A 26,801-nucleotide genomic window follows, 5' to 3' on the forward strand; every position below is an offset into this window, starting at 1 on the left:
ATCTCCAGCTTCAGCACATATAGTGAGGCTCGACAAACAATCTCAGCATTATCCAAACAGAAAATGACTCTCTGCTTGTTTTCTCCTTCCTTTCCCCGCTTCTCTTTCCCTTCCCATCGCTTCCCAAATTACTTTTTTCTCCTCCCTTCTGCCACTCCTTTCTCCAAAAATCTTACTTTTTCTTACTATTGTTCCTCCAAGACCTTTAACTTCTTCAAGCACAAAGCTTCATTGAGTGAGGCTGAGGGTGAAAACAAGGTGCAGTCAGAGTTGTTAAATGATGAATTGATTAGTCCGATTTCTGCTGCCAAAGATGAGAGTGAAGTATTGGAAATAATATCCCAAAAAACTGGGAGAAGCGGTGGTGTAATTAGCGCTTCTGATTGCTGTTTGATTATCTCCGCCGCACTTGATCGTAATAATGCTGACTTGGCACTCTCTGTCTTTGACGCTATGCGTTCCACCTTTGATCCTGGTACATTCCATATCTTTCTTTCTTGTCTGTCTATCAATTGGAATGTGAACCAAGAAAAGGTACCACTACTTATCTGTCATAGTTTGACCAAGCACGAATTTTAAGAAAGAGATGTTTTGAAACTTGTGGTAGGGTGTTTGGGGGAGGGGGTTGAGTGGTTTTCAAAAAGAGGCGAATGTTTTATGGTTCTTCCCCAAGACTTGAGGAGATATATGATTGAATGCAAAACCACACAAATATTTTGAATAATGCAAAGTCTAGACAACTTGAGGAGATATAGGATTGAATGCAGAGCTACACAAAAATTTTGAATGATGCAAAGTTTTTCTTCTTGTTTGTGACATCTAAATAAGTGGGACAAGTTTGCTTTAGTGTGGCTGGGAATTTGTTCATTGTTTCCATCTGAAGTTGGAACTTAGTTGATGTATGTTATGCAAAGTGACCAAATGGCTGTTTAAACATGCATATTGAAGGCAAATAATTATTCTTAAAGAAGTGATTCCCTGGCCTTTCATAATACTTGCTCATTTAAAAACACCTACGTGATTATAGCTTTATGGTATCATAGGGAAAAAAGCAACTTTTCGTGTTACTCAATGACTTGTGAATTTGATACAAATATTTTCAAAATCTTTAAAAGGGATTCCATCCGTTTCGAGTTGTTTGATATATATAACTTTCTCAACTTTCAAGACTTTACGTTCATTAAATTATTTGAATTTTAAACTATAATGTGAATTTCTTCAGCAAACTAACTTTTCAAACTATTATTTTAATATTTTGTTCCACTATCACTAATATAATAAACAAGTCAAATTAGCATCTTAAACTTCATCTTCATCAAAACATCTTAAAATTCATGTCCCTTCAAATACCGTCATATAATGGAGAGAGTATGAACTATACATCGTTCCATCTTCCCCAATACGGGTACCATCACTGCTGAGAGTAAGCTCCTTTGATAATATAGTTAAGCTTTCAGATATGAGGAATTTGAGATGAATAAAATATGTGAAACCTGTCGTCACAAGTTTTCTATGATATGCAGTGCCACTTTCACTATGATTCTATTGTATCTTGTGGCTTTTCATTGATATCCCCAATATTGATGCACTTGAATTGCCCATATTTAAGGGACAACTGTTTCAGAAAGAGGCCCATCCTATGATAGATGGAGGTGGTCAAGGCCAGATGTTACTACATATACCTTGTTAGTTCGAGGACTTGCAACATCACTGAGGGTTTCAGATGCCCTTAAAATCATCGCCACTGTTTGTCGAGTGGGCATTTCTCCTAGTGAAGAGGTTATTAATTTCTTCATCACACCAACTTGCTTTTGTATTAGTCTGCTCTAAGTATCTCAATGTGTTAGAGTTGTACATTTTGGATATGATAGACAGTTGATCATCTCTCTCTATGAGCATGCAATGCCAGAATGAAGGATTTTCTGTGGTAGATTAAATGTATTTTGAATCAGAAATGTAAAACTACTTTCGGACCTTATAAACCATGCACTTTGGAATTTCGGATGAGCAAAAATGCAAGGAATGGACTATGTATTTATAAGTTTATTCATTGGTAAAACATGCTATACAAGAATAGTATGGATCAAGTAACTTTTGGCTCTACCCTAGACAATATAACTATTTGAATCATCATTTTATCTTGTTAACTTTGTTTACTTAGTCAAGATATGAGTTTGAATCTGTAATTTGTGTTACTTTATTTGTAGTTGTGGTATATTAACAGCAAACAAGTGCATATCTTCCCTGGAAAAAAAATGATAGGACAACTGGTTGTACAATAGTCAATTAAAAGAGTTGATCTGAAGTCTTATATGTTTAGCTCATCCTTATATTTTCAGCCACTTGTCTTCTAAAGTGCAATCTTTTCTACCACAAATTCTTGTATTTGCAACTGACTGATGGAAAAGTACATTCCCCGGTTCTCTTTCTTTATCTCAATTTTCCACTGAAATATGTTTCAATTTCAGTTCTTAATTTAAATGGAATTGTCCTACATTCAAATGTCTTCCATGCTAGACAATCCCGTATACTGTCTTGGGTATAAATGATTTATCCTTTATGTTCTGCGGTGTGATGCCAATGCAGTCAGAGTAAATTCAAGCCCATTTAGATTATTAAAGTTTCCACTAGAAATCCTAGAATGTGAGATCTCAAATATAGGATATATTCCCAAGAACTTTTGTGACCAATCTTCGTCTGAAATTTGGACACTCTTGACTCTTCTCCCATTAGGGAAAAGAAACTTGCTGCCACCTCACAGATATTACTCAGAATCTGGTATTGGTAACTTTGCCATTATCATTCACATATCGAAAAGTGCGAAGGTATAAGAAGACTCATGAAAAATCTTTTTAGAATTAATTCGAGTCTGGGTTCTTTTTACTCAGCTTTTATTGTTATTTGATTATTCATAAAGTAACATGCAACTTTGGTGTCTGGTAGGTTCTCTTCGGCAACGTTGTGCGTTGTCCAAGTTGCATGATTGCTGTTACTGTTGCTCAGCCACAAGATGGTATCCAGGTATGCGCAAAAATACTTAAGATTGTGTCAGCTTTTTTACAATAAAATGTTGTTAGTGGTAATTTGAGCTGCTTGGGTCCAACCAACCAGTTCCACAGAGGATAGAGTTGGCTTGCTGCCTGTATTTAATTACCCGTTTCTGGCCAAGATAAAAAAATATGATGTCTTGAGGTGGCTTAAGAAAAAGCAATTTAAGTAGTCTGTTTCTTATTGTGACAATAGACAGTTTGTCATTGTTATTGAGAACAGATGCTCCTCTCACATGCAATATATACTAGGCATTGCTGATCCCGGTCAGTTACTGTGTGGATTATGTATAAACAAAGACATTCCATAAGTCTTATGGAATATTAAACCACCTTAACATAATCATTACGATAGCCAAACTTCAGTTTGCTTCTTGTATTTTAACTTCAATGTGCTTCTTGTATTTTATTTCTACTACATGACGTAAGAAATCCACTTCTGCAGGTTGTATCCTGCTCAAAATGCCGCTACCAGTATGAGCTCGTTTCAGGAAACATAATTAGTATAGAATCAGAAGAAATTAGGTTGGTTTTCTTTAGCTACTGTGTGATCCAGTTGTCTTTTGATTGAAGTGGTTGTACTTTGTTAAATCCTCGAAAGGAGTCTCTGTAGCATTTATTTCAAACAACTTACAAATATATCACCCCAAAAAAAATCAAGCAATACTCCGACATCTGTCATGATTGATTTTACACTCCTTTTATTTTAATTTTTCATCAAGATCAGATGCTATTTTTTTGTTTTCAATGCATAGATCAAACATATTATTACTACTTTACCCTGTTCCAATGTTTGTCATGAGAAGTCTGTTAGTGTATGGTGTTGATCCTGGGACATTCACTTTTTCTAAGGTTCTCCTCCTGCCGAACGCAGCATGGAAATTCCTGCATGGAGAAGGGGACTAAGATTCCTGCCGATGAAGCAAAACATTCCAGCTGCTGTTCATTCTATTGTGGTACATTTCTTTTAAAAGCTTGTATATCAGTAGTATTTTCTAGTTTCCCACCTTCACCTGGATCTTTTACTTTTTTTCCTGTAGTGGAGTCTTGCTCCTATTATATTGTGACAATCCCTGTTGATCAATATTTTCATATTTTTTAGAAGAGGCTTCTTGAAATCAATTCTAGCACTTTCTGTAGGTGGAGACCCCATCTGGAATGGCACGAACACACAGATTTGCTACTGAAACAGTTGACCTTCCTGCACAACAAGGTGAGAGAGTGACCATTGCTGTAGCAGCACCAGAAAATGTTTACCGAGAGGTGGGTCCGCTAAAGTTTAATCCTAAACCTCCAAACGTCTACCCAGGAGAACCTTTGTGCTTGACTAACCATAGAGATGGCCGTGAATCACCCTTACTAAGAGCACCCAAAAAAGATAAAGGCCTATCTTTATTGAACCCTTCTATCCTCCTTCCTCTCCTTGCTGTATTTGCCACTGGAGATGCTGCCTCTGGAATGATAGATCCCAGCTTGCCTCAGATGATAACAGTTGCTGCAGTTTCCTCAATCACTCTCGGGGCCACTTTAAACAGCCTGGTTTTTCCCCAATTCAGCAAGGTATGCTCTCCTTTTCCTTTTAACTTCATTGTTGAAGGATGATATTTAAAATCTGTATTCACAAGCTTATTTAAGATTTTGACAAACATACTCCTTCTGGGGTTCCCCGACCCCCACACAAAGGAAAAAGGAGACAGCAGAAACTTATTTTTCTCTACTTTTTGGTGATAGCTTCCTCAGAGATTAGTTGATACCATTGCCATCAGGCAGCAACTCTTATCTCAGTATGATGTGCTCCAATCACGGATAAAGGAGTTGAAAGGATCTGCTGAGAATGAGGTATACTCCTCCGGTGCAACTTTGTTAAATCACTTGTTCTCTGGTAGCATTTACGTCCAACAAGCTCTCAATGAATTTCCTGCCAGGTGCCTGAAAAGATAAAAGGTAGCTGATAAAAAAGAAAGAATAAGAAACTGCAATATGTTTTGCTTAAGTCGCCTTGTCTCGCACCTGCATACTTGGGTTGACTGCCACATGCTTTCTTACTTCCTTTGTCCATTGATGACTAGAATGTTCCAAACAGTAACTAGGGACTAGGGTTAATATCTTTTCGAAAAGTCATTTTGGCTAAATCTACAAAGAAAAAGCTATGCACCCACTGCCACAAAGGAATAGCTGGTGCAGTATAAAAGATTCTAGTGTTGACTCATAACACTTAAATGCTTGAGTTCTACAGCTGTTTTGATGGGGCGAAAGATTTCTATTATTGATGCTCCTGTGTTTTTTTAAAAATTGTTTAAAGCCTTTTGATTTTATACTTCGTTCATTTTAAATGTTAATTCAAAAGTAGGCAAACAGGTTCTATAGTGATTGCCTTAAGGGGATCTTTCTCAATGCTTTTTCTAGGCAAAAGCAACTGCTTAAAGATTTCCACTCGTTAGTTGGATATTCCATTGTCACAATTTCATTCCTTTGTACCTCTCTCTCTCTCTCTCTCTCTCTCTCTCTCTCTCTCTCTCTCTCTCTCATACATAAAAAACCTAGTCATTCACTCTTGAGTCTCATCAATGAATTACCTTGTTCTTTTCTATTGCTCCATTGCCCCGGTAACAGTTGTTGAGTGAACTTTGTGACCTGCATCTGCCTTAGTTTATACAGTTATGGTTCTATTTCTTTTGCAGAAAATTTTAGTTGGCAGTTAGTTTTGTACTTAAAAAAGAATTTAATCTGTTTTAGAAAAAGTAGGAAGCCGCATAATGTTACCATAAAGTCGTGCGAATACCTTTGATATTTTTATTCGTAAAGTCCTCTCATTTTACTGTCAAAATTCTCATGCACCAGAATTCATGCTTGTGGAACATATGCATGTCATTAAATATTATTCTGTCTCGCTCATTAATTATTATTGAGTTTGCTATCGTCTTCCATTGGGTGTTAAAACATGGTCTGCAAAAAAAGGCAATATTTTTTTTGTGAGTTCATCTTTAAACAAGTTCAATGACATAGATTTGCATCATTAGTTGATTCTTAGAAGTACTCCGGAATCAATCCCTTATATGATTTATCGCCTTGACCATGTGTTTTGAAGTAAATTCTGTTTACTCATTTTGTAGGTCTGGATGTTGGCTCGCATGTGCCAACTGGAAAACAAAATCTTTGCTGTTGGAGAACCTTCTTATCGGTAAAGTCTCTTAAATCTCTTATACCTTTTTTTTCATTATTATTATTATTAACTTATGTTTAGACTAAAATGTGCATGCTTCTTTGTCACTCATTACAAGGCTTTCTCTATGATTTAAGGGCCCGGAGAAGTAGGGTGAAAAGGGTGCGTGAAAGCTTGGAAAGCTCCCTTAGGAGAAGAATTGAGCTGATTGAAAGCTATGCAAGAGTGAGTTATCTTTCCAGTTGGATCGGTGAAACTCAAATACCATTTAACATGAATTCCGGATTTTTGAATAATATGCCTTGTGTATTGCAGATTTCTTCCATCATAGAAATTGAAGTAGAGATGGATTCAGATGTTCTTGCTGCTGAAGCAGCAGGCAATGCGGTAAGGATCATTTTGCTAGAATTTTGGCATTCCTTGTTATTTTAATCACATATAACGAGGTAGTTATACATACGATTTCTTTTTCTCTGGTTATCACTGTTTGAGATGGGAAATGGAACGAAGAGTATAATCCCCAGCCAAAATGTAGTCGCTATTAGTGGAGTGGTCTATTCTTACCTAGCTTTCGTAGTTCAAGCATTGCTGATTGCTCCGTGAAGGTGCAATTTTAGCATTCTACTGGCCTTGCTTCATCTTTTTCACTTTATGCAGGAAAATATTGCTGAACAAATACAACAAATAATGGAGCTTGAGAATCTTGAGGAAGTATGTATTGTTTACTTTGGAGTACTGTGTTTATTATAATTGCCAGTGTAATCCTGTAGGTTATGCTTAAACACCATTTAGGGTGTGCTTGGCATTGATACTGTCATTCGTCCATTATTGCAGAAATGGAGAATCCAAGCAGAGGCAAATGATGAGGCCGAAAGGCTTCTCAGTTCTGAACCCATAACTACAGAAACGGTTTCAGAAAGATGATAACTAGTGTGCATAATTGTACCAAGAGTAAATATCCGACCTTACTCATCGTATTTGGCAATTTGTTATCGACATATGCTGGATCAAACATACGTTATCATTACCAGAGGCTGTTATAAGTTTTATGAGAAGTTAGCCAAAGATTCAAGTTTTCAATTAGGAATGGTCTTAAAGGGAAGAGAACTGGGATTCTCAGAACTCAGAAGTGATCCAAATTTTACGTCTCATTTGTCTTTCTTTTGTTGATCTCTAAAGATATTGTTTATTGGAAACAGAAGATACATCATGTAGACTCTTTGGCGATTATTTGTGTAAGCAAATAATCTTTTGAAGTTGGTACTTTTTTAGTTTATCCAAGCAAAATTTGTAGAAAAATGTTTACAAGTTTAAAAATTCTGAAGTTGTGGTTTGTATGTATATTTCAAGTGAAGTTGTTCAAATCCTTGACTTTTACTTACAAACCTTCAACTTTTACCCATCTTTTTCTCTCTTTCTTTTTTCCAGAAAATAACTATCCAAAAGGAAGAGAATATTTTTGAGATAAAATTCCGACGTTCCACCATTTCTTCTCTTAGTATTTACTTTTCTTATTTCATTTTATATAACACTTATATTTTTAATTTGTTTCAAAACGAATGACATTTGTTAATATTGATTTTTTTTAACTTTGGTCTTTGTATTTTATCTTTAATAAGATACTATTTTGTATTCACAGTAAAGTCATGACATGTTTATAGCCTATTTAGTCAAGCTTCTCCAAGCGGAAAAGCATTTTTTTCAACGTTGAAGTGTTTGGCCAAGCTTTTAGAAGGAAAAGAAAAAAGTGTTTTTGAGTAGAAGCAGAAGCAGTTTTGAGGAAGCAGAAAAAGTAGCTTCTTCCCAGAAGCATTTTTTTAAAATACACTTATAAGCACTTTTTAAAAGCTTGGCCAAACACTAATTGTTGCTTAGAAGTGCTTTTCAAATTAATTAGTCAAACACAAATTGTTTCTCACTAAAAGTTCTTTTAAAAAAGGCACTTTTTGAAAAAAAAAAAAACACATTTCAAAATAAACTAATTTTTCTAGCTTGGCAAAACACGCTATTAATATCACATATTTTGAGAATATTTTTAGTTGTACCAATTTTTTTCCTTAAAGTTTAGGCTCAAATAAATAAAATAATAAAAAAATTAACACAAATAGCCACTCATCTAATCACTTAAATTAAAACTAGCGGAAGATTATATAATACATGGATAACAGAGTATAATCCGTACACACACACATTGATGAGCTTAAAATTACTCGACATTTAGACCTTTTTTGTTTCTTGTATATTCATTTGATAGGGATTTAGCCTGAATTGTGATCTAATATGTTGCTTTTCGGTGCAGGTGTTGAAGAGATGATCAATGGACAGATAATGCACGAAGTGAGAGAAAAATGAGCTGAGGAAGAAAGAAAAGAGAAGTGCGGCCGCGCAACTGAAGCTGTGAACGTGCACCTGAGCGCGCACAAGTCACATGCGGTCTGCAGGTTATGCGTGCCCATATGCACGCCCAAGGCCCAGGTGCGCAGCAGTGCACGTCCACCTCCAGGAAAGTTTAGTCAGGCCTATTTTTGTAATTTCCTGGAAAGTTTTCCTTGACCTATATGAAGCCTAAGCTCGTCCTAGAGGAGGTGTCTTAGATTTTGGAGCAACTTTTTGAGAGAAGAAGGCAAGGAAACAACGTAGACTTTGAATACTTCATCCGAATCATTCAATACGAAATTTTATTTGAATTCGAGGGTTGGAATATTTTCTTGTTCTCTTATTACTCTTGTGATGAACAATTTCTCCATTATGAAAAGTCCTTCTTAGGGTTATTGACAGATATTGTGACATGATTATTATTTGAGGATTTGATTTCTGTCAGTTGCCTGAATTCATTGAAGAGTTTTAAATTGAATTACAAAGTTATTTGTGGTTTTACTTTAATCGGAAGAGAAGTGTTGCTGCAATTATCATTGTGTTATCTTGTTTGGGTTAATTTCACGACTCTCATAGGTAATCGAAAGAATTTATAGAGTTATCACTTGACCCAATTTAATGAAATAGTCAAGAAACGTTCTTTGTAAGATCATTCATTCAATGTATTCTTACATATGTTTATAACACTTGTCATTAGGTTGTTTAACGGAACTCTCATTCATTCGAAAGAAGAATTTGAATCCTTAAGATAACCTAATCATCTATTGAAATCGAAAGAGCCAATAGAACTTAAGAGTGAACTTTAACACAAAGTTACCCCGAATAATAGTTGAACACATATCTTGTCAAAACCATTATTTTTTTTACTGATATTCAATCGTTGCTACTTAGAAATTCAATTTTCATTATTCATTCGTAATTGGTAATCTTAGTTTTTACTCTTAGTTTGTTGATAACTCAAATTCAAAGATTTATTTTCGTGAATAGTGTTAAGCTGAAGATTTATTTGAACATTATTTAAATCAATTCTTGTGGAAACGATTTAATACTATACTATCTTTGACTAGTGAGCCTAAACACACATATATAACTACTTACTAGAAAAAGTAAACAGTGAATCCGATTTTATTTGTGTAAAAATCCGAGTTTTGTAATAAAATAAAAAAGAAAGTGTAAGAATCCCAAATAAAGAAAAAGAAACAGAAGTAATACTTACTTTTCTTTCTGGTTCTGCGTCGGTGGAGGGAGGGGTGATGATAGGGTTTCACGTGGCCAATTCTTCGTGACAGGCAAAAAGGAGGAATCAACATTTAGCTAATTATTACTAATGCTACGTGACAATCGGACAGTTAACAACAACGACAAAGAGTGATTGATACCTACGTCTTTTCCTAATTCTGATTAAATTATTTGGGAGTATTAATTGATTCATTCACTAGCTTGGAGATCCATAATTATTGGAAAAGAAACAAACAAAGATATTGAAAATATTTCAGGAATTTCAAGAGCGGTCAATCTCTTGATTTTTTTTCCCGCTGAAAGTGTGATATTCTATTTTATCAATCTATGTTTTGATTCTTATTTTTTCCTCTAAAATTATCTCTATGCTGTCCTCGACAGTGAAAAGGGTATTGTATCATTTACGGTCAGAGGCCCAGAATTTTAAGTTTATGGGTTCGGAATTCTAATTGTTTTGAGTTACTGGACTCTAAATTAATAATTTATACATATTCAATGGATTTTTAAGACAAATACAGGGTTCGAACCAAAGCTACTGGGTTCGGCCGAACCCGTTGGCTACACTCTAGCTCCGCCCCTGTTTATAGCTTGTTTGGATGGTTGTTATCGTATTATATTGTTACTTTAAATACGATGTTTGTTTTGGTGGGAGATTGTTGGGATATACTATTAACCATGCGGTTTAGACATAGTATTATATTTTATTCTTTATGGAATAATTGTTTATTTAATTTATTAAATTCAATAAAGTACTATTTTATTCTTTTTTTGTTTTCCTTGTTTTTCTTTATTTCAGTCGTTCTGAGTCGAGGGTCTATCGGAAACAGCATCTTTGTCCTACCGGGACAGGGGTAAGGTCTACATACACATTACCCTCCCCAGACCCCACTATGTGGGATTTTACTGGGTAGTTGTTGTTGTTGTAATAAAGTACTATTTTAAATAGATCATTTGTTACATGTGTGTCCTTTTAGTTATGTAGTAGACAATTTAGTGTATGGAGTCTTAGCTCATGCACAGAAGATTAAATTGTTGGTTTTCATAATTAATAAACTATGTTCACAATCAAAGATATTGTTGGACAAAATATCTTGATGATTGTAGCACAAGATTATTGTATAATTTGTCTTGATTATGGGAGTAATTTTACTCCAACTTCTTGTGCTAGTATACTCAGTGTATATTGAACGGACCAAGTAGAGAAAAGATGTTTTTGTACTGAATATATAAAATATTTTCTCTAATTCATTAAATGAGCTTATACTCCTAATCTTGATATAATTATTATGATCAATGTAATTTGTTTATTGTTTTGATTTATCAAAAGGTACGACTCTATTTAGAGTTAGTATATGCCTAATAGATTGGACAATAACGAATAACATTTGTGAATAATAATTGGTTGATAGAATCCATGACTCAGTTTTGGGTTTGATGATACCTCTTTATGTAAGCTTATAAGTTTTCATGTGAAAACCCGGCCGGTGAATTTTGTATCCGTCACATGAAATAGTTTAAGCGGAATTATAAAGGATTTAATTAGTTAATTGAATTAAATTTTCAGTAATTTAATTTAATTAACTGGTATTTGAAATCTTAACACGAGGAGTTAAAATAAATGTTAATGAATTTTCGAAATTCATATTGAGGAGTTCAATTGCAGTTTTTTAGTGGAATAAATTGCAATTAATTATAGTAAGAATTAATTCATGCTAATTTCGAATTAATACTATAATTAGTAGCCTCTTATTATTTCTGTGGTCCCTGCTATACCTAGTAAAAACCTGGACAGACATGGGTAGAAAGTAGCTTGGGAGAAAAGTTATCCTTTTGAGTTAGAGTAGGATTCTACTTGTAGAATCCTACACGTTTTTTAGCCCTATTGTGGCTTAATTTCGGGTCTATTAAAGGAAGATTAGTTTCACCTAATTACTTACCTTTTAGTTGTATTGTTCTTGCCCACCCAATAGCAAAATCATCCAAGATTTTACTAGGCAAATAGCTGAAGACTGCAACCCTGGATTCTTGTTGTTTGGAAGGTTTGTGCAACTACTTCAAGAGGTTAGTGCTTCTAATCTCGTTATTATTATGTTATCTAGTTTACATGTATTTGATGCCTGGATTGTATGCTTTCTTCCGTTGCGCATGTACTAACAATTGGTATACTTAAATTTTATTGTATCGTATCATTAATTTGTCGTTACGTAACGACGAAATGTGCTACTTTATGTAACGGCCGATTTGATGTGGTTGCAAGTTATCTCGCCCTTCATTATTATTAAATAATTTTATTTTATCTTTTACCCTACCTTTTTATATAATAAATTTACCCCGTATCATAATTTTTCTTTATAATATTACAAGTTTATTCTTCATATTGCTAATGCATGATAACGGCAAATGATACAATCTATCCAAATATTATATTTATTAAACGATACAGTACAATACAATATAATACGATACATTATAAAACAATGTGTAACAACGATCCAAACAAGCTGTAAGGGAATAATCTTACTGATAAAAAAAGATGTAAGTTCCTTTTTAGCATATTCTTTGGTTATTGATCATGTTGTAAAAAAGATGCAGATACCCTCATTAAACAATAGCCTTGTAAATGAATACAGGGCACAGCTGCAATAAAATATGAAGTGCTACTATATGATATACTCTCTATCCCAATTTATGAGATATTTTTCACTTTTCAAGATTCAAATATTTTAGTTTTGATCATATATTTGAATATAAAATATTTTATTTTTTAAAATAAAATTTATATATTTAAAATTACATAAAAATAATATAAGTCATAGTAATAATTAATAATTTAAAATATCTAAAAGATAAGTAAAAAATTACGGTCAAAATATAACTTATTTGACTCTTAAAAACCAAAAAACAATAGATCACGAAAATAGTAAAGTGTGGACAGCCGGCAGATACTAATCATTTTCCAATGCCGCAGAACTTGACAAAACCTCCTCTCTGGCCATTCTATTCCTCTTTTTTTCTTCCTCACGAATTATAAAGTTAAACCAAACAAGACATCGAGTCATATACGAAAAATCAATTTAGTTTGATTTACTGTTTAAATTTTAATAATTCGACAATGCTTAGAGCCTGTTTGGAAAGTCATCATGTAATTGAATTTGAGTGTAATTATACAGTTTTGACATGTTTGTGTGATCAAGTAATTATCTGATCAGCATATAATTAGGTGTAATTGAGGGGTATAACTACACTCTGCAATTCTCAAGGGGGAGCTGAGAATTGCTGGTAACTACATGACGTAATTACTAGGTTATTTTTTTGATCTCTTTTCTTTTCTTTTTAATTTACTTTTTATTTTTATTCTTTTTTTCTTTTTAATTTATTTAAGTTTTTAAATTCTTTTTTTTTCAAATATTATTTTTATATTGTTTATATTTTATTTCCTTATTTCTCATTTAACAACCTTTACTTCACGTGTTTCTATATAATTTCTCATATTTTATTTTTTTATTAATTAATGTTCTTTATTTTATTATTATATTTAGCTATTTTATTATTCTAATTTTCCGAAAAAATTATACCCTGTAATCTTAGAAAGAGTAAGTCGCTCATAAACTTGACTTATAATGAATGACATCATTAAAGTTGAACTTTATTATTGGATGAGATTATATGCAAACTTAACCATATTAAAATGATAGATCACTTTTTAATATTTAAATAATATTCGCATTTTTCAACTTTTATTTTTTGTGATTCTATGTAGTTTCTCATATTTTTTTTTAATTCATTTAGCATAATTGTGTTATTATTCTAGTTTTGCAAATACTTGTAACGATCCGACTGGTCATTTTGAGAATTTGCGTTTTATTCGGTGGCTTAAGGTCTCGAGCAGCTTCATATCATATGTATTATGACTTTCACGTTTGGTCGAATTCGGTTTTCGGATATTTCGGAATTGATTTGGAAGAACAATTCTTGTTTTAGAAGCTTAAGTGAAAAGAGTTGATCGAAGTTTGACTTTCGTGTATAGCTTCGTATGGTGATTTTGGACTTAGGAGTATGTCCGGATTTGGATTTGGAGGTTCGTAGGTTGACATGATGCATTCTGGCGAAAATTAGAAAGTTGAAGGTTTGGAAGATTTCGAGGTTTGACCGAGAGTCGACTTTGTGGATATCGGGCTCGGATTGCGATTTCGAGATTGGAATTGCTCTGTTATGTCATTAAGGACTTACATGCAAAATTTGAGGTTATTCCGGATTGAATTGATATGATTCGGCGCGAGTTGTAGAAGTTGAAAGTTCATAAGTACATTAAGTTCAATTTGAGGTGCGATTCATAGTTTTGATGTTGTTTGATGTGATTTGAGGCCTCGAGCAGGTCCGCATTATGTTATGGAACTTGTTGGTGTGTTCGGACGGGGTCCCGAGGGCCCGAGTGTATTTCGGACGAGTTTCGAATCATTTGAATCATGTTGAGTAGAGCTGGTTTAGCAGGATTCGGTGTGGTCGCACCTGCGGACCACTAGGCGCATGTGCGGTGATCGCAAGTGCGGAGGAGAAGGAGCTCAGAAGCTGAAGCAAGGCTAGATGAGGAAGACCGTAGAAGCGGATATTTGCGCGCATCTGCGCAACCGCAGAAACGGAACTCCAAGCGCAGAAGCGACTTTGGTTGAGGCGAGGCATTTCCGCAGAAGCGAAAAATTTGGCGCAGAAGCGACTTTGGGACCGCAAAAGCAGAATCTCTGGCAGAAAGTTTATAATTCGAGGGTTTGCCCATTTTTATCATATCTTGAGTTGTAGACCTCAGTTTTGGGCGATTTTGGAGGGGTTCTTCATGTGTTGGATTGGGGTAAGTATTCTTTATCCGGATTTGATTATATTTCATGATTTCATATTTTTTTTAAAGATCAAATTAGGAATTTGAAAGGGAGAAAATGAGAAGTTTTGTATAAACTTTCAAAAATATTAAATGAGGATTTGAAGGCCGATTTGATGTCGGAATTGGATAATTTTGGTATGGTTGGACTCATATCGGAATGGGTATTTGGATTTTTTAAATTTTATCGGGTTTTGAGGTGCGGGCCCGTGGTTGACTTTTTAAGCTTTCATTAAAGATCAAAGCTTTATTATTCGGTTTGTCATATTGAGTTATTTTGGCTGGATTTGAGCCGTCCGGAGGTTGTTTCACACGAGAAGGTCATTTTAGAGTATCAGTTTAGCTTCTTTAAGGTAAATATCTTGCCTAACTTTGTGTGCGGGAACTACCCAATAGGATTTGAGTCGTTTGTGCTATTTGTATCATGTGAAAGCCGTGTACGTGAGGTGAAGAGTACGTCCTCGGCTTATATGTGGAAGTTGACTGGTTTAGACTCTTAGGCCTCGTTCATGTATTTATTTGGAATTTGTTGGCACATGTTGTATCTTTTATTCGTCGTGTATGCTATCACATGCTTTATTTGAAGTTGTCGTTACATGTCACATTCCTTACTTGTCGAGTTTGCTCTTATATGCTTTATTTGAAGTTGTTACCACTTTTATCATTATCTGACTTCTTTTATTGTTGAGTTACTTTTAGTTGAAATTGTTATACATGATATCCTTTTTGTTGTCGGGTTATTCTCATGCATTTTGACATAGTTGCTAGTTCATGCCATCTCTTTCATTCTTAGCCTATTCATACACTAAAATTCAAAGTTTGCCATTTCATAGAAATACTTTCACTATTGGGTTTATCCTTAAAGAACTAATTGAAATTGAGGTTATCGAAAGTCATTAATCTATTTTAATTGAAGTTGTGTTTAAAGGGGGTGTTATTCCTTGTTGAGTTACTTTTCCGTTTATTTTGTTGTTATTGAGATTCTATACATATTGTGTTGAGTCGTGAGCTATTTTGTTGTGAAAATATTAATATTCTTGGATCTTTTGAAAGGTTGTGGCCTACGGGCACTTGTGATACAAATTGATATGTCGTGTTGTTGTGATGTTAGCACATGTGAATTGTTGTGTGGTTTGGTTGTTGTTATGTGGAGTATAAGGGTGGCATTTCATCGTTGTTGTTATACGGGGCATAAGGGTGACATCCCACTATATTTAAATATACTGAGGGATATAGGTCGTTATTGTATTATTGTCCGGGCGGTGCGATAAGGGTGGCTAATATACAAAGTTATACAGGTGGCTATCAGAGTGATTTGGGTGGCTAATGATATTGTCAGGGTAGAGTGATACGGGTGACTATCGGAGAGATAAGGGTGGCAATGTCAGGGATGATGTGTGATGGCTTGGGGACAATATGTTGGTGATTTTCGTGTGATGGTGTGTTTGTCCTTGTGTATGTCATACACCTTATGTGACTTGTTTTGTTGCTTTGATGAGCTACTCGATGTCTTTAATATTACTTGTTGACTTGGGCTGCAGTAATACACTCGCACAAGCATATATCGTAGCGTGCCACTTATTCTAACTCAGGAGTATGAAACTTGACATTTATTGATCATGCCCATGTATTTTTGTATTATCCATTTTCATGTTGCTATTGAGCCTGTGATCATGCTGGGTAGATTGAGATATTGGCACGTGAGTTGTCCGTGCGGTTGTGATTCGAGATGTGGGAACAAGGTGTCGTGAGTATATGATGTTGGGTCTTGACCCGTGACTTGTGACTATGAGATGAAGTATCACGGAGTGACTTCGTTGTGAAACTTGTGGTAGAACGACTTGGTTAATTGGTTGTCCTTTGAGTTCCTTAACTGGTTTCAATGATACTTCACGGTGTTCTTATTATTTTACTATTTATATCACTTGTTAGTTTTAATGCCATTTACTGTCACGACCCTAGTTCGCCCTCCATGAACTGTCATGACAACACCTAGTCTCTACGACTAGGTAAGCCTAACAAATGCGGAACATAGACAAAACTTGCGAAAGAAATAATCAAAAACCAAAATAACTAAATGGAACAAAAGTTATAATGCCATTCGGCATATACAACACAACATTCTCAAAACCATGTACACTATCCCAAAACCCGGAAACTCACGAAAACACAAGTCTTTGGAATATCTAACAGTCTAACTCCAGAATATCTAACAAGAAAGAAAGTACAGAAGGGCAATGTTTAATGGCTAGAATAGAAAGGGACTCCTCGGTCTGCGGACGCAGCAGATGTACCTCGAAGTCTCTAGAGCAGTCGCCTCCCTCAAGGATGGTAGGCCTGAGTAGCGATACCTGGATCTGCACATGAAAAACATGTGCAGAAAGGGCATGAGTACACCACAGCGGTACTCAGTAAGTACCAAGCCTAACCTCGGTTGGGTGGTGACGAGGAAGGCCAGGGCCCTACTGAGATAAAATAAAGAATATAAGACAAGTCAGTATAAGATAAGCAGTACAGTTGAAAACTAACGATAAAAATTTAATACAGGAAAACACATAATTCAATACTGAAAACAGAGGCAGAAACAATTACAAGGAATAACCGGGGATCTCTCAGTATCCCTAGGATCTCTTAGTACCCTCAATAACCGCCAGGGGATCTCTTGGTATCCCGAGGATCTCTCGGTATCCTCAATATATGCTAGGGGTCTCCTGATATTCCGAGGATCTCTCGGTATCCTCAATATGTGCTAGGGATCTCTTGGTATCCCGAGGATCTCTTGGTATCCTCAATATACGTGCCAAGGATCTCTCGGTATCCCGCACCTCAGTTCAAATCATAAATACGCACAGGGAATCTCCCAGGATGTCGTCCCGTAGTCCCAAAGTAAAACACACAACAACAACCAAAGAATACCCAATTAAGCTCAGTGTGGTATCAAGTAAACATGTAATTCTAATCTAACATGCTTCACATAATTCAATTAAGGCAGTTTAAGCAAATAAACAGTTAAGTCAATTAGACATGCTCTTTCTAAGCTAACAGCAGGTTTAAATTGCAAGTAAAATGACACAGGAAAAGGAACACAATTGAAATTACTTAAAGAAAACCGGATTTTTAACAATTAGCTCAAGTACGCACTCGCCACCTCACGTACAAGGCATTCAAATATCAAATATACCAAATCCTAAGGGGAAGGTCTCCCACACAAGGTTAGACAAGTCACTTACCTCGAACCAGCTCAATAATCAATCTAAAACCAAGCTCTTGCCATGAGTACTCGACTCCAAATGGCCCAAATCTATTCAATTTCATAATGTGAATGACACTTCAAGTAACTGATTCTACAACTAAATTCTAAGCTAATACGCGAAATTAGGTAAAATGACCAAAATGCCCCTCAGGCCCACGTCTCGGAATTGGGTAACATTTATATTTCTAGAATCCTCGCACTCTCACGAGTCCAGTCATATCCAAAGTACCAAAATCGGACCTCAATTTGTCCCTCAAATCATCACTCATAAGTCCCCAATTAAACAAGCCCTAACCCCCCAATTACCACTGATTTTCCTTGATTTTTCATGTTTAAATTGATAAAAATTATTCCAATAACGAGTTTAGGGACAAAAGACCTTACCCCAATGAACTCCTCTGAAAATCTTTCTTGAAAAGTGCTTCCCAAGCTTCTTCCCATTTTGAAAAAGATGAAAAATGGCTAAATTTCGCGAAGGCAAGAATTTATATGTTCTGCCCAGCGATTTCCGCATCTGCAGCCCAGGGACTGCATCTGCGGTCCCGCTTCTGCGGAGCCAAGGTTGCATCTGCGACTTTTCATTAAAGGACCAACTTCCGCATCTGCGACTCCCAATCCGCAGATGCGGTACCGCTTCTGCGGTATTACAACCGCTTCTGCGGTTCCTGAAGAAATGACCAAATTCCGCTTCTGCGGCCACTGAGCCACTTCTGCGGCGACACACCTGCGGAACCCAAACCACAGGTGCGGTTATGACAGAACCAGCAGCTGAAGCTGCAACTCTAACTCCAAAATCTTTCCGTCAACCATCCGAATTTATCCCGAGGCCTCTGGGACCTCAACCAAAGGCACCAACAAGTCACAAACCACTATCCAAACTTGTACCAATCCTTAAAACACCTAAAATAAAATCGAAACCTCGAATTAACCATGAATTTAAGCCTAAGAACTCCAAATTTCTCAAAATATGCTTTCGATCAAAAAGTCTATCAAACCTCGTCTGAATGACCTGAAATTTTGCACACACGTCACATTCAATAGTACGGAGCTACTCCAACTTCCGGAATTCCATTCCGACCCTCAGATGAAAATCTCACTAACAGACCGGAAACTTCAAAAATTCAACTTTCAACATTTCAAGCCTAAATTAGTTACGGACCTCCAAAACACAATTCGAACACGCCCCTAAGCCCGAAATCACCTAACAGAGCTAACAGAACCATCAGATTTCCATTATGAGTCCATCTTCATACTGTTTTGACTACGGTCTTTCCAACACTTAAGTTCTCATTTAGGGACTAAGAGCCCCAAAACTCTCCGAAATTCAAAACCGAACATCCCGTCAAATCAAAATAGCAGAAATAAACTCGGGAAAAGCAGTTAATAGGGGATTGGGGCGTAAATTCTTAAGATGATCGGCCGGGTCATCACATCCTCCTACGCTTAAACATTCATTCGTCCTCGAATGAGCATAAAGACATACCTGAAGTAGTGAAAAGATGAGGCTAACGACTGCGCATATCCTGCTCGGTCTCCCAGGTCGCCTCCTCGATTGGCTGACCCCACCACTAAACCTTTACTGCAGCAATGTTCTTTGACCTCAGCTTTCTAACCTGCATGTCCAATATTGCCACTGGCTCCTCAACATAAGATAGATCCTTGTCCAACTGGACTGAACTGAAATCCAACATGTGCGACAGATCACCATAATACCTCCGGAGCATCGAAACATGAAATACCGGATGAACTCTTGCCAAGCTGGGAGGTAAGGCAAGCTTATAAGCAACCTCCCCAACACGCCCCAATATCTTAAAAGGGCCAATAAACCTCGGACTCAACTTCCATTTCTTCCCGAATCTCATAACGCCCTTCATAGGCGAAACCCGAAGCAGAACCCGCTCTCCAACTATATAGGAAACATCACGAACCTTCCGGTCCGTGTAACTCTTCTGTCTTGACTAGGCTGTATGGAGTCTATCCTGAATCACCTTAACCTTCTCCAAAGCATCCTGAACTAAGTCTGTGCCCAATAATCTGGCCTCACCCGACTCAAACCAACCCACCGGGGATCTACACCGTCTCCCATATAAAGCCTCATACGGTGCCATCTAAATGCTGGACTGATAGCTATTGTTGTAAGCAAACTCCGCCAATGGAAAGAACTGATCCCAAGATCCTCCATAATCAATCACACACGCACGTAGCATATCCTCAAGAATCTGAATAGTGCACTCGGACTGTCCGTCCGTCTGAGGGTGAAATGTTGTACTCAACTCCACCCGAGTGCCCAACTCATGCTGAACGGCCCTCCAAAACTATGATGTGAACTGAGTACCTCTATCTGAAATGATGGACACTGGAATACCATGCAGACAAACAATCTCCCGGATATAAATCTCCGCTAGCCACTCTGAGGAATAAGTAGTACATACATGAATGAAATGAGCGGACTTGGTCAGCCGATCCACAATCACCCAAATAGCATCAAACGTCCTCAAAGTCCGTGGGAGCCCAACTACAAAGTCTATGGTGATCCGCTCCCACTTCCACTATGGAATCTCTATCTGCTGAAGCAACCCACCTGGTCTCTGGTGCTCATACTTCACCTGCTAACAGTTGAGACACCGAGCTACGAATCCAACTATATCTTTCTTCATTCGCCTCCACCAATAGTGCTGTTTCAAATCCCGGTACATCTTCGCGGCATCCGGATGGATGGAATACCACGAACTATAGGTCTCCTCTAGAATCAACTCTCGAAGCCCATCAACATTGGGTACACAAATCCGACCCTGCATCCTCAATACCCTGTCATTACCAATAGTCACATCTCTGGCACTACCGTGCTGAACCTTGTCCTTGAAGGCAAGCAAATGAGGGTTATCATACTGCTGCTCCCTGATACGATCAAATAAGGAAGACCGAGAAACCACGCAAGCTAGAACCCGACTGGGCTCTGAAAGATCCAATCTTATAAACTGGCTGGCCAAGGCCTGAATATCCATCGCCATAGGCCTCTCTGATGCTGGTAAATAAGCCAAATTCCTTAAACTCTCTGCCCGATGACTCAAAGCATTGGCCACCATATTGGCCTTGCCCGGGTGATACAAAATAGTGATGTCATAGTCCTTCAGCAACTCTAACCACCTCCTCTGGCGCAAATTTAGATCCTTTTGCTAGACCAGGTGCTGCAAGCTCCGATGGTCAGTATAAATATCACAGGGAACCCCGTATAAATAATGGCGCCAAATCTTCAAGGCGTGAATGATGGCAGCTAACTCAAGGTCGTGAACATGGTAGTTCTGCTCATGTATCTTCAACTATCTAGACGTGTAAGCAATCATCCTACCATCCTACATCAACACCGCTCCGAGGCCAACCCTCGAGGCATCACAATAGACTGTATACGACCCCGAACCTGTAGGCAGTATCAAAATTGGGGCTGTGGTCAAAGCTGTCTTGAGCTTCTGAAAGATCGCCTCACAATCCTTTGTCCACTGGAACGGAGCACCCTTCTGGGTCACCTTGGTCATAGGGGCCGGAATAGATGAAAACCCCTCTACAAAACGACGGTAGTAGCCCGCCAAACCAAGGAAACTGCGGATCTCGGTAGCTAATGATGGTTTGGGCCAACTCTGAACGGCCTTTATCTTTTTCGGATCCACCTGAATACCCTCACTCGATACCACGTGGCCTAAGAATGCCACTGAATCCAACCAAAACTCAGACTTCGAGAACTTAGCATATAACTTCTTCTCTCTCAAAGTCTGAAACACAGTCCTTAGGTGCTGCTCATGATCTTCCCAACTCCGAGAATACACCAGAATATCATCAATAAAGACAATGATGAACGAGTCAAGATACGGCCGGAGCACACTGTGCATCAAATGCATAAAGGCTGTTGGGGCATTGGTCAGCCCAAATGACATAACAAGGAACTCGTAATGACCATACCAAGTCCTAAAAGCAGTCTTCGAGATATCTGGCTCCCGAATTTTCAATTGATGGTAGCTTGAGCGCAAATCAATCTTAGAAAACACTCGTGCGCTCTGAAACTGGTCAACAGATCATCAATACAAGGCAAAGGATAACGGTTCTTCATTGTAACCTTGTTCAACTGGCGATAATCAATACACATACGCACAGAACCATCATTTTTCTTCACAAACGAGACATGAGCACCCCAAAGTGATACATTGTGCCGAATAAAACCCTTATCAAGCAATTCCTGTAACTGATCCTTCAACTCCTTCAACTCAGGAGGAGCCATACGATACGGAGGAATAGAAATGGGCTGAGTGCCCGGCAATAGTTCAATGCCAAAATCAATATCTCCATCAGGCGGCATGCCTGGAAGATCAGCTAGAAACACATCGGGAAAATCCCGTACTACTGGGATTGAATGAACTGAAGGGGTATCAATACTGACGTCTCTCACATAAGCTAAACACGTGTTGTGAGTACGTGATTTTTGCCTCATACGAATTACTCCAAAAGAATTCCCAAAATTAGGTCTTTTCTTTAATTATGTGTTATTTTTAGGAATTATTGTGCGATTTTCCTGATTTTTTGCATTTGTTTGTGTGCATGTTTAATTTTATTAATGCATTAAAAATACAAAAAATATAGCATTTGCATTTAAGATTTTGATTTTTACACTTTTGGAATTAATTAATAATTAGGTGTTTTTACAAAAATAAAAATTCACAAAAAAAAACATATTTTTGTATTTTGGTCAAATTGTGTGATTTTCTTTTAATTTAGTGTTTAATTATCTGTGATAGGTATTATTTAAAGTTAATTAATATTTTTAAGCTAATTTAGGTCTTTTATAATTTAATTAGGATTTTAATTTCAAATTTTGAAAGAAAAAGGAAGAAAAGAAAAGGAAAAGAATTAAATAAAAGAGAAGGAAATCGGAATTGGGCCAATCCAATTTAATCCCCAAGCCCAAACCAATTTTTTTACCCTAGTCCAACCCAAAACCAGGCACATACCCGGTCTGTCTCCAGCCTCAACCAAACGACGCCGTTTCAGGCATTTCAATCTGGACCGTTGAATCAGCCTGATCGAACGGTCCAAAGCCTCCCTCACAACCCGACCCGTTCCCTCACCCGAACCGCCCCAGTTGAAACCAAAACGACCCCGTTCCCATTTACGATTTAATCAGAGCCGTTGGATTCCAATCATCCAACGGCCCTAATTAAATCAAACATTTAATATATCACCCCCAAACCCTTACCCCTCTCAGAACCCCCCCTCCTTTGTCTCTCTTCAGAGACCAACCGACACACCACCATCTTCCGCCCGCCGGAAATCGCCCACGGCGGTGGACGGTGCCCAAATAACCCCAAATTAACACCATCGACTCTCCTTCATCTCCCCGTTCTGAATCCTTAACCTGTTACCTTCGAATCATCTCAAAACTTGTCGAATATCTGATAAAAATTCAGACCCGTGAACCCTAACCTACCCAATCGACCCCAAATTAACACCACACAACCGCCTTGACCCCCTCATACCTAATCCATCACTAGTTTCCTTCAAATACCCTTGAAACCCCTCGAATCTGGATTTGAGAAAAACGAACCCCAAATCCCCAAAATCCAAATCGTTAGATGTTTGAAGGTTTGAGGTCGAAATCGACCTTAGTTGTGTGTTCTCAGTCGAGAACACTCGATTAAGGTCTATTCCGGCCACAAATTCGAAGAAAATCAAAGGCCTAATTAGAGACAGTATTCAAATATTTGGAGGTAGATTTCCTAATTTTAATTTTTTTCTATTTTCTTATATTATTATCTTCTTCTACTCCTTTCTGTTATTAGAATATTTATTTGGTCAGTTTTGTTCTATGTTTTTTTAGTTAATAGATTGTTTGTTGATTTTGTTTGGTTTTTGTTTTGTTTCTCAGTAGTTTAAACTCACAGTAGTTCTTGAATTGATTCCTGCTAATTTTATTGAAAAATTGAAATTGTTTCATTTTAAGAGCTATTAGGCAGTCTGCTGGGAGTGTTTGTTTGTATAAAGATCGAATAGCCTAAAATGATATGAATTGGGTTCAGCCTGGTCCATGAATTTCAAGTTTAAAAACAGAAACTTTAAGATAATAGTGGGAATTATTTAAGTGTTCACTTAATTAAGAAGCTTCTCAATAGTGGTAGGGTTAGAATTACACTAATTAGGTTAAGTGGATAATTAAGAAATGAAAAGGTAAATTGGTAATAGAGAAAGCACTAAGCTGGATGCTTATTTAAAAGGGCTGAACAGACTGAAAAGAGGAGTATCGAAGAGAGATAGAGCTTAAGAGATAGAAGAGAGAGCCTGGTACTCTGAAACACATAGGAGAACATTCTGAGAGAGAGGAAGAATACAGAGAGGAATAGAGAGAACACATAGATATACAGGAGGAAGTCAAAAGAGAGAAAGAAAAAAGATACAGAAAGAGAGCTTAAGAGATCCATTAGGACACAGACAAAAATTCAGGGTAATGGGAGAGAGAGATTTAAATTCTGAGAACTCTAAAAATTGAGGGCTAAGATATACACGGACATACAAACACATGAAGACAATTCTACTGTTCCATTGAAGTTTTCATTGATTGAGAACTATTTTAAACTTCTGAAACAATTTCAACTCACCTGAGTGAGAAAGGTTTAGAATTGGTCTTCAAATTTGGTTTAAAGTTGTATGAGATATTGTTTGATTGGGGCTGTAGTTGCATGCTGGTGATTGCTGTTGTTATTACTGTTGATCTTACCTCCTTTTGACTTTAATTTCTAGGTATGTAAGGACATTTGAACCTTGATGTAAATCTAGACCAGAAGCCTATGAAATCGAGCTGAAATGGCTGTTTTGTTCTTTCAAGCAAAGGCTATTAGTTTTCTTGTGATTTCTGCACATTTCTCTCGTTAATCATTATGAGTACTTAGTCATATAGTTTGTAGTCTATTTTCTTTTCAGACTTGGGATTTGCACCAATGTGTTATAAAAAATGTTAGACTATTGGACTATTACAGTGCTGTAAGTCAGTGCTAAGCTCAGCCACACCTATGTCTTGTTCATAAATGTCACTCATGTCTTTGGGAAACTGTTAGAATGTGTAGAGTAGTTCGACCTTCCCTGTATCATGTTCATCTTTAATTGTTTAGCTGAAAATCTGCCCTGTTTCGCACTGTGCAAGCAGTGCATCGATTCATTATTCTAGGTGCAAATTCTGATTGTGGTTCTCATTGGTTTGATTTGCTGGTTAGTTCCATTGGATCTGATTTCTATCGCTTGTTTAACCTAACAAAAATGTGCCATGCTCCTCATGATATAGGTTTGGTTACTGAGGAGAATTTGCCCAGAACGTACCTGCATTTTTCAGGGAATATGCATTTGTTTTAATGTGTTCATCGTAAGGTTTATTTTCAGAAGTTGTAGTTTTGTTGTCTTTGTCCGTTCTTATATCGAAATTTGTTTTATTCCGCTAAAGTTTGCTAGATTCGGATCGTAGCTTAATTGTTAGTCTTCATGATTCAATCGTTAGTTTTAATACATGCTCGATGGTATGATTCTTTGCGAGGGCGTTTCAAATGAATTATTAGAGAAATAGCTTTGGGCTTTAAGAAATTAGGTTTTGAACAATGGTTTGTGCTAATTCTTGGGGATTATGTCCAGCTCGCCTGGATCTTCGAACTGGTCATGTGACCAAATTTAAAAGATGTAATTTCAAGCAAAAGAATATGGGCCTAGCAAATGAGCTGCCAGGCCCTTCTCCACATTAACACTTCTGAGCTGCAAATCCATGTGTCTTGAGTTAGCCCGTTTGCTTTTCACAGTGTAGCTGGCCCGTAACTTGTGGCCTTAGCAATCCTAACTCGATTTTAGGAATAATTATTGTATATTCGTAGAGAAACCTTTAGGGCCGTTTAAAATACAATTGTGATTATGCACACATTCGTGTGGTATGATTACAATTCTAAAAACTAAATTCGGAGTATGCGTTCACGCAACTCCGAGCAAACCTTCTTAATAATAAAAATGGATTTTTCGTAGGTTATTGATTAAATTAGCTCATATATCCCGAGGTGCGTCATCTACCATTTGATCATACAAAGCGACAAATGTTTGTAGTTTGCTTTAGACACGCGCAACTTCGGCCAAACCCTCCTAATAATTAACAAAGCATCATTAATCATGGACACGTTCGCGTGACATGATTTTTGACGCGCCAAAGAAAAGAGTATACGTACGCGTAACTCAATTCTTTAACTACGAGTAATCAAGTGATTTAAAAGCAGTAAAAGGGTAAATTCACATGGGATCTAAAGTCAGTAATTAAACGATTTTAATAAGCCAAGTATGATCAAAGCGACCGTGCTAGAACCACGAAACTCGGGAATGCCTAACACCTTCTCCCGGGTTAACAGAATTCCTTATCCGGATTTTTGATTCGCGGACTGTATTATAGAGTCAACATTCCTCGATTCGGGATTTTAAACCGGTGACTTGGGACACCATAAATTTCCCAAGTGGCGACTCTAAATTTAACGTAAATAATCATGTTTCGATTGTCCTTCAATTGGAAAAACTCCCTTGTATTTATACCCTTTACGGGGTGTAGTAAAAAGGAGATGTGACACGTGTCACACCCCTTCTCAACCATACGCTGAGATTTAAGAAAAGAAATAACTCTATTGAGAGTGTGATCTAATGTACCCATCCACTCAACACGCGGTACACCTGGCATAGCCAGTGTCACGGTTTTGGCGTGACAATCAAGAATAGCATAATGGGGTGACAACCAGTCCATGCCCAAGATAATATCGAAGTTAACCATACTGAATAACAATAAGTCGGCTCTAGTCT

At 37.1% G+C, this 26,801-nt stretch overlaps 1 protein-coding gene across 2 annotated transcripts; it reads left to right on the forward strand.

Annotated features, from left to right (window-relative positions):
• The first annotated feature begins 36 nt into the window (after nt 1-36).
• On the forward strand, nt 37-7,349 carry LOC104233075 (uncharacterized). 2 transcript variants are annotated; one of them, XM_009786381.2, is made up of 12 exons: nt 37-475; nt 1,610-1,779; nt 2,944-3,021; nt 3,493-3,572; nt 3,922-4,003; nt 4,188-4,607; nt 4,779-4,886; nt 6,161-6,228; nt 6,348-6,435; nt 6,526-6,597; nt 6,868-6,921; nt 7,045-7,349. In XM_009786381.2, exons 1-12 carry the CDS (start codon nt 64-66, stop codon nt 7,132-7,134), a joined length of 1,722 nt encoding a protein of 573 aa, XP_009784683.1. In that variant the 5' UTR covers nt 37-63; the 3' UTR covers nt 7,135-7,349. The 2 variants fall into 2 exon arrangements, with proteins under 2 accessions (XP_009784683.1, XP_009784684.1); XM_009786382.2 differs by lacking the exons at nt 6,526-6,597; nt 6,868-6,921; nt 7,045-7,349 and having other exon boundaries at nt 6,329-6,434.
• Nucleotides 7,350-26,801: the final 19,452 nt, after the last annotated feature.

Source organism: Nicotiana sylvestris, chromosome 10, assembly GCF_000393655.2.
Source record: "Nicotiana sylvestris chromosome 10, ASM39365v2, whole genome shotgun sequence".
In the NCBI taxonomy this organism is placed as follows: Eukaryota; Viridiplantae; Streptophyta; class Magnoliopsida; order Solanales; family Solanaceae; genus Nicotiana; species Nicotiana sylvestris.

What these genes read in the sequence shown, in the direction of transcription:
- LOC104233075 (XM_009786381.2), top strand. Translation starts at nt 64, where the DNA reads ATGACTCTCTGCTTGTTTTCTCCTTCCTTTCCCCGCTTCTCTTTCCCT. An exon ending in AGCCACAAGATGGTATCCAG is followed by an intron (nt 3,022 to 3,492) that starts GTATGCGCAAAA and finishes CCACTTCTGCAG; the next exon opens with GTTGTATCCTGCTCAAAATG. An exon ending in ATAGAATCAGAAGAAATTAG is followed by an intron (nt 3,573 to 3,921) that starts GTTGGTTTTCTT and finishes TGCCGAACGCAG; the next exon opens with CATGGAAATTCCTGCATGGA.